Source organism: Mastomys coucha, unplaced genomic scaffold, assembly GCF_008632895.1.
Source record: "Mastomys coucha isolate ucsf_1 unplaced genomic scaffold, UCSF_Mcou_1 pScaffold20, whole genome shotgun sequence".
Classification (NCBI taxonomy): domain Eukaryota; kingdom Metazoa; phylum Chordata; class Mammalia; order Rodentia; family Muridae; genus Mastomys; species Mastomys coucha.
Genome location: NW_022196903.1, coordinates 58,496,398 through 58,509,717, shown reverse-complemented (window position 1 = coordinate 58,509,717; position 13,320 = coordinate 58,496,398). Strand labels below are relative to the sequence as shown.

The window sequence follows — 13,320 nt, the reverse complement described above, 5'->3', positions numbered from 1 at the left end:
TTTGGAGGGGAAACTGGGAAAGGAGAAATCATATGACATCTAAATAAAGAAAATATCTAATAAAAAAAGAAACCACTATAAAGCAATGGCAAATAGAGATGCATAAGAACTTAACAATATTCCTAATATATCTAACAAATAAAAGGAAGATTGCATATTTAAAAAAAAAGATATGGAAATTCAAGGTTCAAAACAACCCCACTTCTAACAAGTATTTCTTCTAAATAGGGCTGGATAATTGTTCTATAGCAGACTGTCAGGAGCCAATTAAATTCCCATCACCCTTATATCTATCCTTCCTCCTTCAATGTATGAAGTTTTCCCCTATTTTCTGAATGTCAAGACTATTGTAAAGAATGGCTGGACAAATATGGAAGATGCACATATTGGTCTGGCCAATACTATTTTCCGTTTTCTTATCTTCAACCTGAGTCCCTCTTCTTGAATGAAATGGGGTCCTTCACTTCTATATCAGGAACCCATGGAATCCCAAGTGGGTAAAAGGTATTACCAGTAAGCTTTACTGTTTCTTCAATCCCAGCATTCAGTGAGCATAATTAAAATCTAGAGAAAATATATCCCAATTACTAAACCCCTGGAGACAGGAGAGGTAGAAGAGGTAATTCAATATTCCTCCAATGTCTTAAACTCTTTGACATCCTCTTCCTAAATAATACAAACCTGTCATTTCATCTCCCGCTTCCAACTCTGACCTTGCCCTACCAGCTCTTTAAGGTATCCTAATCTTGCTGGTTTGGGGATTGATGGCTGTGTGTTCCTTCTGGGACCAGATCTTCCTACAACCTGGTCAAATAACCTTACCTCAACATTCACTGTCCTGAGTCTGGAGATGCCACAGCTCTCTCCTTTATTCATATCACCCTCTTTGGCCATGCAAACCACTTTAAGGCACACCAGACACATTTGGTAGGGGTACTAAATTCTTTAAACTGCAACAAAACCCTAACTCTCACCATCTCAGCCCCAGTGCCCTACCATCCACAATGACTTAATTCTTCCTAGTACTTAAGTCTACCATAGCCTACCTGCCAGTTGGTCAGGAGCTTGCTAGTATTTCTCTTCTCCAAATTGTGGATGATATAGAGAGAAGAGCTCCTACCAATTCTAGTTGTAGACTCAATAGCTGCCAGTAAATAAATGAACAGTTCAAATCCTGCCCCTTCTGACCAGGAATAACTGTGGGATGGGCGAGACTAACCTCCTCCCTGACATTATAGCACCAGTTTTCTTCCTACTTCATTCAGGACCTTCAACAAGTGGCCCAAACCATACACACCCTTCAAGAACAAATTGATTCTGTGGCAATTATGGTACCCTAAAACTGACAGGGACTAGATCTTCTTACAGCTGGAAAAAAAATGAGTCTTTTTCTCTTCCATTGAGAGGACTGCTGTTTTATATCAATTGATTAGTTATAATAAAGAACAAAATACAACAACTTTGAACAGACTTCCAAAAATGTGAGGGATAACTTAATGTCTTCAGCCCCAGGATCTTTGAGAAAACCATTTGGAAGTAGATACTGTTCTTTTTGACCCCCTCCTTCTAGTTTTCCTGCTTTTACTAATTGCTCCCTTCTTTAGAAATTTCATCTCTGTTTTTCCACCAAGAAAATTTTAAAAAAGTCTCTAATCAAACAATTAATCAGTTATTCTTGCAGGACTATCATACTCTAGCCACAGAACTGGAGACTTATGACTACTGAATATGTTCTGATGGTAAGGACCAACAGTGCCCCAAAGACATCTATGACCCTGGTAGCAGGAAGCTGTCTAAAGAGCCTGGTCCCAATTCCCACCTTACCAGTCGTGCCTTTCTATTCCTATTTTCTCACCTTTTATAATAAGCCATAAGGAAGAATTTTAGAAAACTGAGAACCACACACATTCTAGGCCCCTCCTCCCCCAGCCTACTTTTAGTAATTTAGCACCAGCGATGTCATCACCAGTTGCCCAATGTGACATATTTCCATTGCCAGCAGGAGTCAAGCATTCTTTCTATACACATGCACTATACTCCTTTATAAAACCCTTGCCTTCACCATCTGCTCTTTTTCTCCTCCATTTTGCTCAGAGACAGCCTTTGTATAATTGCCCCAGTAAATATCTCTCATGAGGTCTGATGCATGGTGGGATTTTGTGACATTTCTTGGCCCTCCAATCACTACAAAAAACTGTAATAGTTATAGTTGATTGTGAGCTGCCAGACCTGGGTATTGGGAACTGAACTTGGGTCCTCTGTAAAGAAAATGTTTGCTCTTAACCTCTGAGCTATCTCTAGTCCCCAGGAGGTGTCTTTTTAATTATATTTCTAGAGTATATGTTTCCATTTTGTTAATTTGCTTATAACTGACCATATTTTATTATGATTGACAATTCACAGTTTATATCATCTGCTGGAAATTTCCCCAGCCAGAATTCTCATTCCTGCAAGGAGCCTGACAAGAGTCCTCCTCGAAGCTTGGAGGAATTGCTGCAGAACTTGCCACCCACTCCCACCAATCTCTTATTCTCCAGACAATTCAAATATAGCACTTTGTCAAACAGATACCACCACCCCAAACTCCTCATGCTACTTCTAGCTTAAGGAGTCTCCAAAGCTGTGAGCAGGGTAAGGTTCACTGTGCAGTATTGAAGATGCAGACTCTCCAAAAGCATACACTTAGCTGGTGTCCATTATAAAGATTAAGTGCAGTGATATTCAGGGCAGTTACTACTGGCAGATTGTTAAGGGTTATCTGAGGATGCCGAGTCTGCTTAAAGCTAGTCTGGAGACAAATGCAATACAATCAGGCTATGTAATTTATTGAAGGTTTGTGTAGGTCACGTTTTCCTAGTGCCTTTGAGGCTATGAGGTGTTTCTTTACTCTAGGAAGCAGCAAGTTTAGTAGCAAGGGAGTTAATTGGGGGGTGGAGTTGCTCCATACATCTTGAAATTGATCTGTCAGGGACCCATGCCTATCCTTATGCTTGTTTTCCAGCCTTAAAGTCCTCTACAGAGCTTTGAAAAAGCTTGTTTGGTGACCATGCTCATTATATGAGCATGATCACTTTGTCTATTGTTTTGACTTGTATAAGTTTGTATTTTCAAAAAATTATAGTAAAATGAATTATAAAATATCATACCACATAGAAACAAAAATCTATGCAAAAGAGGCAGATAAGAGCTAAGACTGAAAGAAAATCTAATTTATAGCCTCTCATGAAAAATGGACTTGCTATCTCATGGCAGAAATGATTTCTGCTGTTTTTGAATTATAGTTTTCTTTTTTTAACCTTAAAAATATTAGTTGTTTGGATGTAAAATGAAAATATTCTTTTTTTAATTTTCACTCATCTTATAAGATGTAATCATCCTAGTATTTCTGAAAATAGAGAATACTTCTTATGTTCTTTGTAGTCATTGAAGAGAATAAATATAAAATCTTAAGTTGATGGTCAAATTATAAGTCTTATAAGACAACAGGCAGAGATTCTCCATGTCTACATTACTACTTATTTGAAGCTTAAATTCAGATTTTATTTATGTGTAAACTATTTAGCTGTCCTCTCTTTCCATCGTTTACCCTCCAAAATTTTGTTTTGTTTTCTTTTGTTGTTATTGTTTTGCTGGGAGACATCTAAGAAAAACAAAACACTTTTTCACCCTACAAAAAGTGTATCTCAAGCAGTTATCTCTTGCAACAATTTCCCCAACTTCCCTCATCTAGCTATCCATTTCTGGCTATTATTTTTCCCTAATAGATTCTACCTTCTATGCTAGCAATAGCTTTGTTTGTCTGCCTTGCTTGTGCTTCACTCTTGCCTGATGTGAGCTTTCTATACAGAGGGTGCTGGAGGTGTGTGTTTGAACATATCAGTGGACATATGCATAGCTAAGGAGTTCCTGTGGCAACACTAAATAGGCTGGGAAAATCTATAAAGTTGGACTATATTAAGCTTGGTATCTACCACAACTGAAATGGTGGCTTCCCCAACCTGGCCCAAGCTACCACATCCCTTTCTTAGACAATTAAGTAAGGGGAAAGATTGTTGGATAAAATGTAAAGATATTTTAAAGGATTAAAGTCCTCGTCCGTGAGCTTTCCATAACTTGGGCCATGTGAGAAGTGACAAATCCAGGCAGTGTGTTTTAGGGAGTCTGGGAGAGCTAGATGCTCTTGAGAAGGGACCAGTAAAAATCATTTGTCTTAGCATTCACTCAAGGGGTAAATAAAATAAATCAGAGGGCCTCCATCAAGTCAACTGGGTTGTGTGACTAAGTTCACCAAGATGTAATAAAGAATCAAGGATAAAACATTGTACTGAAAAATAATACCTAGCAAAGCATCTTGTCTCCCTCTGCCAACAAACAAACAAAAAACAAACAACAAAGAAAAAAAATACATCCATCTGCACTGAATAGATTAATGTAAGAAACAAACAACTAGAAATCTTTTGTTGTTGTGTTGGTGTTTTCTTTGTTTTTAGGCAGGCTTTCACTGTGTAGCTGAGGATACTGGCACTCCTGGGCTGTTTCTTGTAACTTCTCCAGTACTGGGACCCTGCATGTGGCTGTCATGTCCGGCCCAGAATTATGATTCTCAATGTGCCTATTCTGCCATTGTCTGTGTCTCACTACACACACACACACACACACACACACCCTCACACACACACACACCAGCACATGCAAGCACACATGTATACATACACATACACACATGCAGCCACACATGTATGCATCTATACATGTACATACATCTACTTCTTTAAGTCTTTTCAGGTTATTAGAATAACCTAAATTGCCCCACAAAATATTGAGCTGCCCTATGCTCCAAATATTCTAAGTGAAAATCCCATTTGCCTTATTGATTTGAACAACATAATATTGGAGTTTAACACCAGTGGGATTATTAACTGTATAATTGTAGTGAGAAAGAGAGTTGGAAGAATCACCTGAGTAAACTAGTAGAGAAAAATGGGAAATAAATTCACGCCCCATGTACACGATGCCAGTCTTGGTACACGTCACTAGGAATCTTAAGGTATATCTGGTAACAGATTATAAGAGGATGATACCTCTCTCTTACGTGCTTGCTCCCTCAGCAAAATACTCAGCTTATCATACAAGCTCTTTTTAAAGTTTTTCCTTTTAACCAGAGCCCATACTTGGCACTATATTACATAATAATGTGCCTTATTTTAACCTCAGATATCATATGTTTGTTTGTTTGCCTGTTATTTTTTTTTTCAAGAAGACTGAGATGCACTGAAGACAGTTCCAGCAAGTGCAACAAATCGTGGAGATCGTTAGGGAGAAGAATCTGCTCTTAGATGGATGGTGTAGTGTGGCGCTGTCTGCCTCCGTGAGTGAACAGCTCTTCTTGCTGCAAAATGTTTATAGAGCCACACCACGCTGGACACAAAGCCTGGCTTTTACCCCATGTGCTATTAGAGTAGGCAAGCTGCCTTTGTCTATTTCCTTCTGTGTTTGTAACAACGGTTTTGGTTTTGAACAGTATTTTTTGGTAGCTGGCACTGCTCAATTTTTGCTTCTCTTAGTTCCATTTCATGCTCTTACATCCTTTCTTTTGAAGCCTTTTTATTTATTGTTTCACAAGTTCATATGTTAATATAATGTGTTTTGATCAAATTGAAGGTAGCTTCTAAAACTGTCTCTTTCTTTATGAAGGCTTCTTTACCAGTGTTGGGCTTTAACCTTCAGAAATACTCATGAACTTCACTTAATAAAAAAAAATGTAATGCAAATGTTTTCATTTGTACATTTAGCAATTAATTTTCACATCAATGATAAAGACAAGTAGACACTCAATTAGACTTTCAAATAATAATTGAAAGATTTATCTTAATTCAGAGATCCTAAAGTATGAAAAACTGTCTTTAAATGTATAAAACAGAGAAAAGCCACCATTGTATCTTTATAGTAAACGTCTAGTTGCACACTTCTGCAAGGTTATTGAATCATTTTATGAAGGATAGCCAGGAATGTGCATATTTAATGTAGGGAAACTTCACTGAGAATATTTTTTCAAGAACATTTTGAAACATTACATGATGGTCTGCTTCAGCACGAAGAGTTTCCTGTAGCAGCTATGGTTTACTAGCACTGCTTCTCAACCTGTGGTTCATGACCCACCATGGGAGTCGAATGATATCTGTATTATAATTCATAACAGTAGCAGAATTGCTGTTACGGTGCAGCAATGAAAATAAATTAATGGTTGGGGGTCACCACAACATGAGGAACTGAATTAGAGGGTCACAGCATTAGAAAGATGAAGAACTAGCATGCTAATGGAAGCTTCTAGCAGGCAAGGGTGTTGTGTATACTGCATCTGCCCCAGCACCCGAAAACCTATTGTAGGTATTTTTCTCAGGAACTGGGGAATGAGCACACACTTCATTAGAGATGCCATCAACTCATGGACATAAGAATTAATTTAGTATTATATTTATGACACAATGAAGTGTCAAACAGTATAAAAGTTTTATCACGTAGAAAAATCATATGACATGTTGTTCATTTACAGCTAGATGCATTAATATAACTCTGCCTGTTAAAAGAGAGAGAGTACAGCACCCTCATTATTGTTTTGGATTAACACAAAGCACTTGACATACATGGTAAGAAACAGAGACACCGGGGGCAGGGCCTGCCTGGCATCATGTCTTCATTTCCTCTATTTCAAGAAATAGTTCAGTGGCTTTGTTTCTGGTAGAAAACAAAGTTACCTATATGTGACGTCATTCTGTAATGTCCCTTGGTGTTGCCAATCGAGGAACACATGCCCTCACACCTCAGTTGTTGTGATGTACTTAATCTAACCAACAATAGTTTGTTTGTTTTCATTTTTGTTTTCTCTGCTCTTTTTCTATTAAGAAGACAAGGAATGGCAAAGCACACAGCTTCTATAACAACTCTAAGTCAAAGAATATCTAACTTTTTTGGCAACATGGATATGGAAATTGAGAGATCACTCTCGTGTGCTTTTATAAATGCCTAGACTTAGTATGTAGCTCTTATACCATTTGATAAGGACCAAATAAAGGGCATGTGATATTCTCTGAACAGGTCTAATTACATGACAGTGCTGGTGTGTGTCTACCCAGCCTCCCCCCAGACTTCTACAGAGACTCCACTACATGTCTAGTCTATGTTGGAAGAGACAAGCTCATCCCAGCTTACTCATGCTCCATGGCCTTCTGGCTTCTGGCCAACTTTTTGTTCCCTTGAGGCAGGGTTTCTCTGTGTATAGGCTTGGCTATCCTGGAACCCTCTGTATAGACCAGACTGGCCTCAAACTCACAGAGATCCTCCTGCCTCTTCTGGGATTAGAGGTGTGCATCACCACCACTTGCTGCAATTTTAACTGGAGGGAAATGAAAAATGTGGGTAAGGCAGCAGGAATGAGAGTAGAACATCTTTTTTTTTTTCTAGTATTAGTCAGCGTTTAGTCAGCTATTTCTAAAGCTATGAAGTAAACATCTTTGTCTCTGTGTACTTCCTCCTGGTTGGGGTTTAAGCAGTGACTCTTTCTGCATCCTCTTCTTTTTGTTGTAGTTATTTTTTTTTCTTTTTGGTTTTCAATACAGAGTTTCTCTGTGTAGCCCTGGCTGTCCTGGAACCCTGTCTGTAGACCAGGTTGGCCTCCTACTCAGAAATCTGCCTCTGCCTCCCAAGTGCTGGGATTAAAAGCATGTGCCACCACTGCCCCAGCCTGCATCCTCTTCTTGTCCCAACATTCCCAGATCTCAGGATTACATCCTTTGCTCTGGTTTCAGCTGCTGAAGTCTCCCTCATGCTCTGCCAAACCCAGAACTTCCCTATGCAACCAGGCCCAGGTGCTTCAGCATCCTTGTAGGTTCCTTTAGTGCTGTTTACTGTCCCGTGACAGCTTAAGTCCACTTAATTCTGTTCAATGAACTGCCTGACTAGACTAGTTACTGCCTGTCTCAAGGGTCCCATGTAATGGAGTCTCAAATTACTTGATTTATTTTTGACTGTTTATATCAGATCAATGAAATACCATTTATAATGGTAAATGTGAGTTTCAGAACTTAAGGATAGTTTGTTTTATAACTTAACTGTAACTAATATTGTAAGTTTTCTAAGAGGTAAAAGTAGATGAGTGGGGCCACTGGATTTCTGTTGTAATATCACAAAGATTAAAAATCATCCTGGGGGAACTTATATTGGTTTTTTTTTCACCCTTTAGGAAAATATTAGAAATACTTTCCTGAATAAAGTAGACTAGGGCAGTGGTTACATCACCAGCTTGCGTCCAACTGTACATGGATACCTAGTTCTATGATGGTTTTAATTTAAATGCATCCAGGTTTAGGAGAAATGGGATGAATAGAAGGTGTGTGAGTCTCAATTTGGATGGAGAGAACTTGCAAGGCCACGTAACAGAAGTAGAAACATCCCTACAAGGACTAAATCAGAAGGACAGTTTCATATTCAGTCCCATAAATGTATGAGGAAGCATGTGATTTGATTTCATGCTGGCTGTAAGCTGTGTGGGTATAAAACACATAATGAATGCTCATTCAACTGGGCACCCGACTGGTAAGTTCATTGCAGACATCAGGAAAAGCAACTGAGCTTCCCATCTCTGGTTGTCTTGCTCTCAAGATCCCTGCAAGGCTGAGTTCGCAGTACACAGACAGGTGAACCTAGGATAGGCAGCATTGCCACTCCTGCCTTGAATGAAGCCATTTTATTCAGCCTGTGAATGAATTTAAAATGATTGGTCCTATGAAGCTCTCCCCGTAAGACTCACTTTTACCTCATTCAGAGTTTAAACATCTCCAATTCTCCAGTCAAATAGAATCCCACAGATGTCTTGCTTCTCTGTCTCATCACAGTGGGAGTTGAGAGAGCCTGATCCACTGCACAGGGGAAGGAGTTAAGAGGTCTGGAATCCAGGCTAGCTGGACTTAGATTTCAACTCTGCTCGTCATCTGTGTATGCTTATACTGTTTTTTGTTCACCTTGTGATTGATTTATTTTACTCCTTCATATTTCGGTGGGTTACACTGTGAATACAGCAATAACTGAAACAGATACCTGTACAGAGGACTTCAGAGGGGCTCTGACGAATATTAAACCAAAAATCTGCACTGTATCACCTTCCATAGGAACCACATACTGAAATCTAACCATAGCGCAAGGTTAGGATTTACTACTCTATGTTTATTGCCAAGTCTATCATATGCTAGATACTAAATAATTATTTGCTTAGCAACTGAATATTTTAATTGGTTAATTTTCTTTAAATATTTACTTTCCTTTCTCAAAGAAAACCAAAGCCCATGCATTAGCCTTGATGGAGTTTCCATGACAATCACTAGAAAAGAGATTAGCTTGCACTTCAATTTTCTACCTTTTAACTATTGTTAACTAACTTAACTTTTAAGTGCAAATTGATATCTACACACTTATGTTCAAACAGAAGCATTTTCACATTTCAGTTGTAAACAGTGGTGGAATAATTATGTTAGGGTTTTATTAAAACAACAACTAAAAATAAATTATAGACGTGCTAAAGGATGGGATAGGCTACTTACTCATTTAGATTTTCTTTTGTAGATGGCTCAGATAATTTATAAAGAAATTATGTTTAGATTTGTTTAATCCATATTAAGCATACAGAAGCTGCTGACATTGAGTTGCAATGAATATCCAGTTATTATCACTGTATCAAATAGCCTTGTTTATTAATAATTTTGTAAGTAACTTAGCCTCTAAGGGACCCATTCTTACTTAAGAAAATCTATTCTAAGTTTTAATTGTGGGAGGGAGGTCTGTGAGGGTAGGCATCCATGAACACCAATGCCCAAAGGACCACTGGAATTAGATTCCCTTGAAGGTAGAGTTACAGATGGTTGTGAGGCACCTGGCATGGATGTTGTAAATGAAACTCAGGTTTCTTATAGAGTAGTATGAGTTCTTGGCTATTGAACCATCTTTCTAGCCAAAGATAATACAGAATAATAGTTCCCTTTATTGATTTTCTAACAAGTGATTAGAATCATGAAAATATCCCCATATATAATCCCACTCACAGAATCACAAATGATGAGGTCACAAAAGACTGTCACACATACCTATCTTATTTACTAGCATACCCAGGAAGCCACCGTTGATGCTAGATAAGGATCTATTAAACAAGTGGGTTATCTCTCCATTGATATCTCCATGTGCATCCTATTGTTCCAGTGATGGACATGTTTGAGAGATCCCACTTCTTATAATATATAGGAACTGTAGAAAATCAGACCTAAAATTTTAAGGACTATCCTAACAAAATTACTGTAATGAAAAAGTACAGCCTACAGATCAGTTTCTGATTCACAGAGATGGGAGTCTGAGTAACACGACTACTGAAGCTGTCTTAGATGTCATAGTCAAGGATCGGATAAAGGCTCTCTTGAGATTATCGATTTAGTTGATGAAAGAAAAAGCAGAGAAAGATAGAGGATACTCTATGGTCTCAAGCTACAAGATGAAGATGGTGCTTACCAATACAGTCACCACACGTAGAACCACACCCCGCATGTTATTCTCCAGTTTCTTGTCAGTCAGTGATCCATTCAGACCCGTGACAGGATTCCAGCACCCCAGCTGAAAGGCAAAGAATCTTTGGTCACTGAGGAGTAGCCCCATCACCTCTGTGAAGGCCTTGTAGAGAGCTGTGTGATACCTCTTTAATAACTGCTATGAAAAACTTATCTCTTTTAACAGCAAATGAAGCAATCAGAAATGCCATTTCTTGCCTTTAAATACCATCATATGGCATATGTCAGAAGCCAGCATGCTTTACAAGAATCATAGAGGACATCTGAATTAATGAGGAGTCATATATTCACCAATGGCTTCATCACCATAATGTGCTAATTGGAAGAATAAAAATACATGTAACCCTCGCAGAATTTCTCAGTAATATATCAGTTACAGCATAACTTAAATTTGTTCAGAGCCTTAATTCTGTTATTTAATTGTACATTGCTTTTAGTGGGAAAAGACCTTTAAAATATTAAAAATATTTTATATGGATAGAAGAATTGCTTTTATATAGGTAATAATCAGATATGCAGTGTGTGCATGCTGTGTGTGTGTGTGTGTGTGTGTGTGTGTGTGTGTGTGTGTTTAACTATTAGCAGCACACATAAATATAATTTGGATTTTGGTCAGTGCTATTAATTTTTTTGGAATATTTTGACAATATTCTTTCCTGAAAATCTTGTTATTTCCTCTTGTAGTATCCGGATCTGAGTGTTACTGGTTTTAAAATTACTGCTTTCAAATGTCAGAGGAATAAAAGTTGATGAGTCTCAATTAAAACTAAGGAGGAAGAAAAAAATGACAAGGCACCAGTTAATGAATGGTATGTCTAGAAACAGATCTCCTGAGGGAACAGGATTTGTGCACAGTGAGTATGTTGTCAGGCTCTTATCCCAATGCAAGGTTCATGAGCATTCACACTGAGACTGGTTCTGTGAATGCACAAGGTAAAAGTGTAACCCAGCTTCAGTCATATTTAGAAACAATTTGATTAATTGAGTGCTTACAGGGACATCTGGTTACTTGTGCCATTTCCTCCAATGATGATTTATTTCTTTGTACTGAGTTTTGTCTGTAGCTTCCAGAGTCATCAACATACTGGCAAATCTCCCTCACAAACAACTTGGGTGCTTCTTATTAAAGCCTAAGCATCTCTTTGAGCTCCCAAAAGGTGTTTAATTAAGAGAACTGAAATGTGCTCAATTTATTGCGAGAGACAGAGATGTCACAATATGATCAACAAAGCCAGGTTTTTCCTTATTAAGATAATTTGGAAAAGCTTGATAATTGTTGGTTTCAACTGTAAGAGCACATTAAATTCATACCATGATATGTCATTCTTAGTTACATAAAAGTCTAATTAGAACTTAGATCCAATTAGCAAATCCAAATGTGTTGAAAAGTCTAATTATCAGAGATTGTGTAGCCCTCTTGCCAAATTTACAACCTTATGGAAATTCCTTTGAGCTTTTGTTCTTTTCTGAGGTCACCCAGAGTCTATCCTCAATTGCATTGTTTGACAAGAACTTTCTAATTACTTCAAGAAGATTTTATTTTTCTAGACTAAATATTGGTGAGGAAATGGCAATGCTGACATTAGTGAAGTCCTAGATCCCTAGGTGCTGATCACTGGATTTCCAGCTTAAAAATGGCATGGCATTGGAAGATTTATTAATAAATATCATCCTGAGTGAGGTAACCCAATCAAAGAATACACATGGTATGCACTCACTGACAAGTGGATATTAGCCCAAAAACTTGGAATACCTAAGATACAATTCACAGACCACATGAAGCTCAAGAAGAAGGAAGACCAAGGTGTAGATACTTCAGTCCTACTTAGAAGGAGGAATAAAATACCTATGAGAGGAGATACAGAGACAAAGTGTAGAGCAGAGGCTGAAGAAACGGCCATCCAGAGACTGCCCTACCTGGGAATCCATCCCATATACAGTCACCAAATTCAGACAGTATTGTGGATGCCAAAAGTACTTGCTGACAGGAGCCTGATATAGCTGTATCCTGAGAGGCTCTACAGTGCCTGACAAATACAGAGGTGGATGCTCACAGCCAACCATTGGACTGAGCACAGGGTCCCCCACGGAGGAACTAGAGAAAGGACCCAAGGAGCTGAACGGGTTTGCAGCGCCATAGGAAGAACAACAATATGAACTAACTAGTACCCTCAGATCTCCCAGGGACTAAACCACCAACCAAAGAGTACACATGAAGGGACCCATGGCTCCAGTGCATATGTATCAGAGAATGACCTTGTTGGTCATCAATGGGAAGAGAGGCCCTTGGTTGTGTGAAGGCTCAATGCCCTAGTGTAGGGGAATGCCAGATCAGGAAGTGGGTGGGTTCATGAGCAGGGAGAGGAGGAGGGAATAGGGGATTTTTGCAAGGGAAAACAGGAAAGGGGATAACATTTAAAATGTAAATAAAGAAGAAAAAAGATACGAACCTGCTGCTTCAGCAAAGACAGACGTTTCTTTTTGCCTCCAGAGGCATGTTTAGAGTTTGATCAAACTGTTGTTTGTGGATGGACCTGATGTCTATCCCATCAATTGAGTTTCTCTGGGCAAGTGCTGCTGTGTTAGTAATGAGGTTAGACCAATACACAACATAGTCTGGAAAGACCATGAACCCTGAAGTTCTGAGTTTCTCTGAGTCTTTGCCGCCTTCAAATACAACTAAATATTGTGTTATTTAGTATTGTCAGTATTATAT

General features: G+C 38.5%; 1 protein-coding gene across 3 annotated transcripts in view; it reads right to left on the bottom strand.

Moving 5' to 3' along the window:
- The window catches only part of Grid2 (glutamate ionotropic receptor delta type subunit 2), a 1,405,618-nt gene that overhangs the window by 387,923 nt on the left and 1,004,375 nt on the right, over positions 1-13,320 (bottom strand). For all 3 annotated transcript variants that reach the window (XM_031382072.1, XM_031382070.1, XM_031382071.1), the window contains one exon: positions 10,549-10,650. In XM_031382072.1, the coding sequence (XP_031237932.1) occupies positions 10,549-10,650 (102 nt within the window). The remainder of the gene's footprint in view (positions 1-10,548; positions 10,651-13,320) is intronic.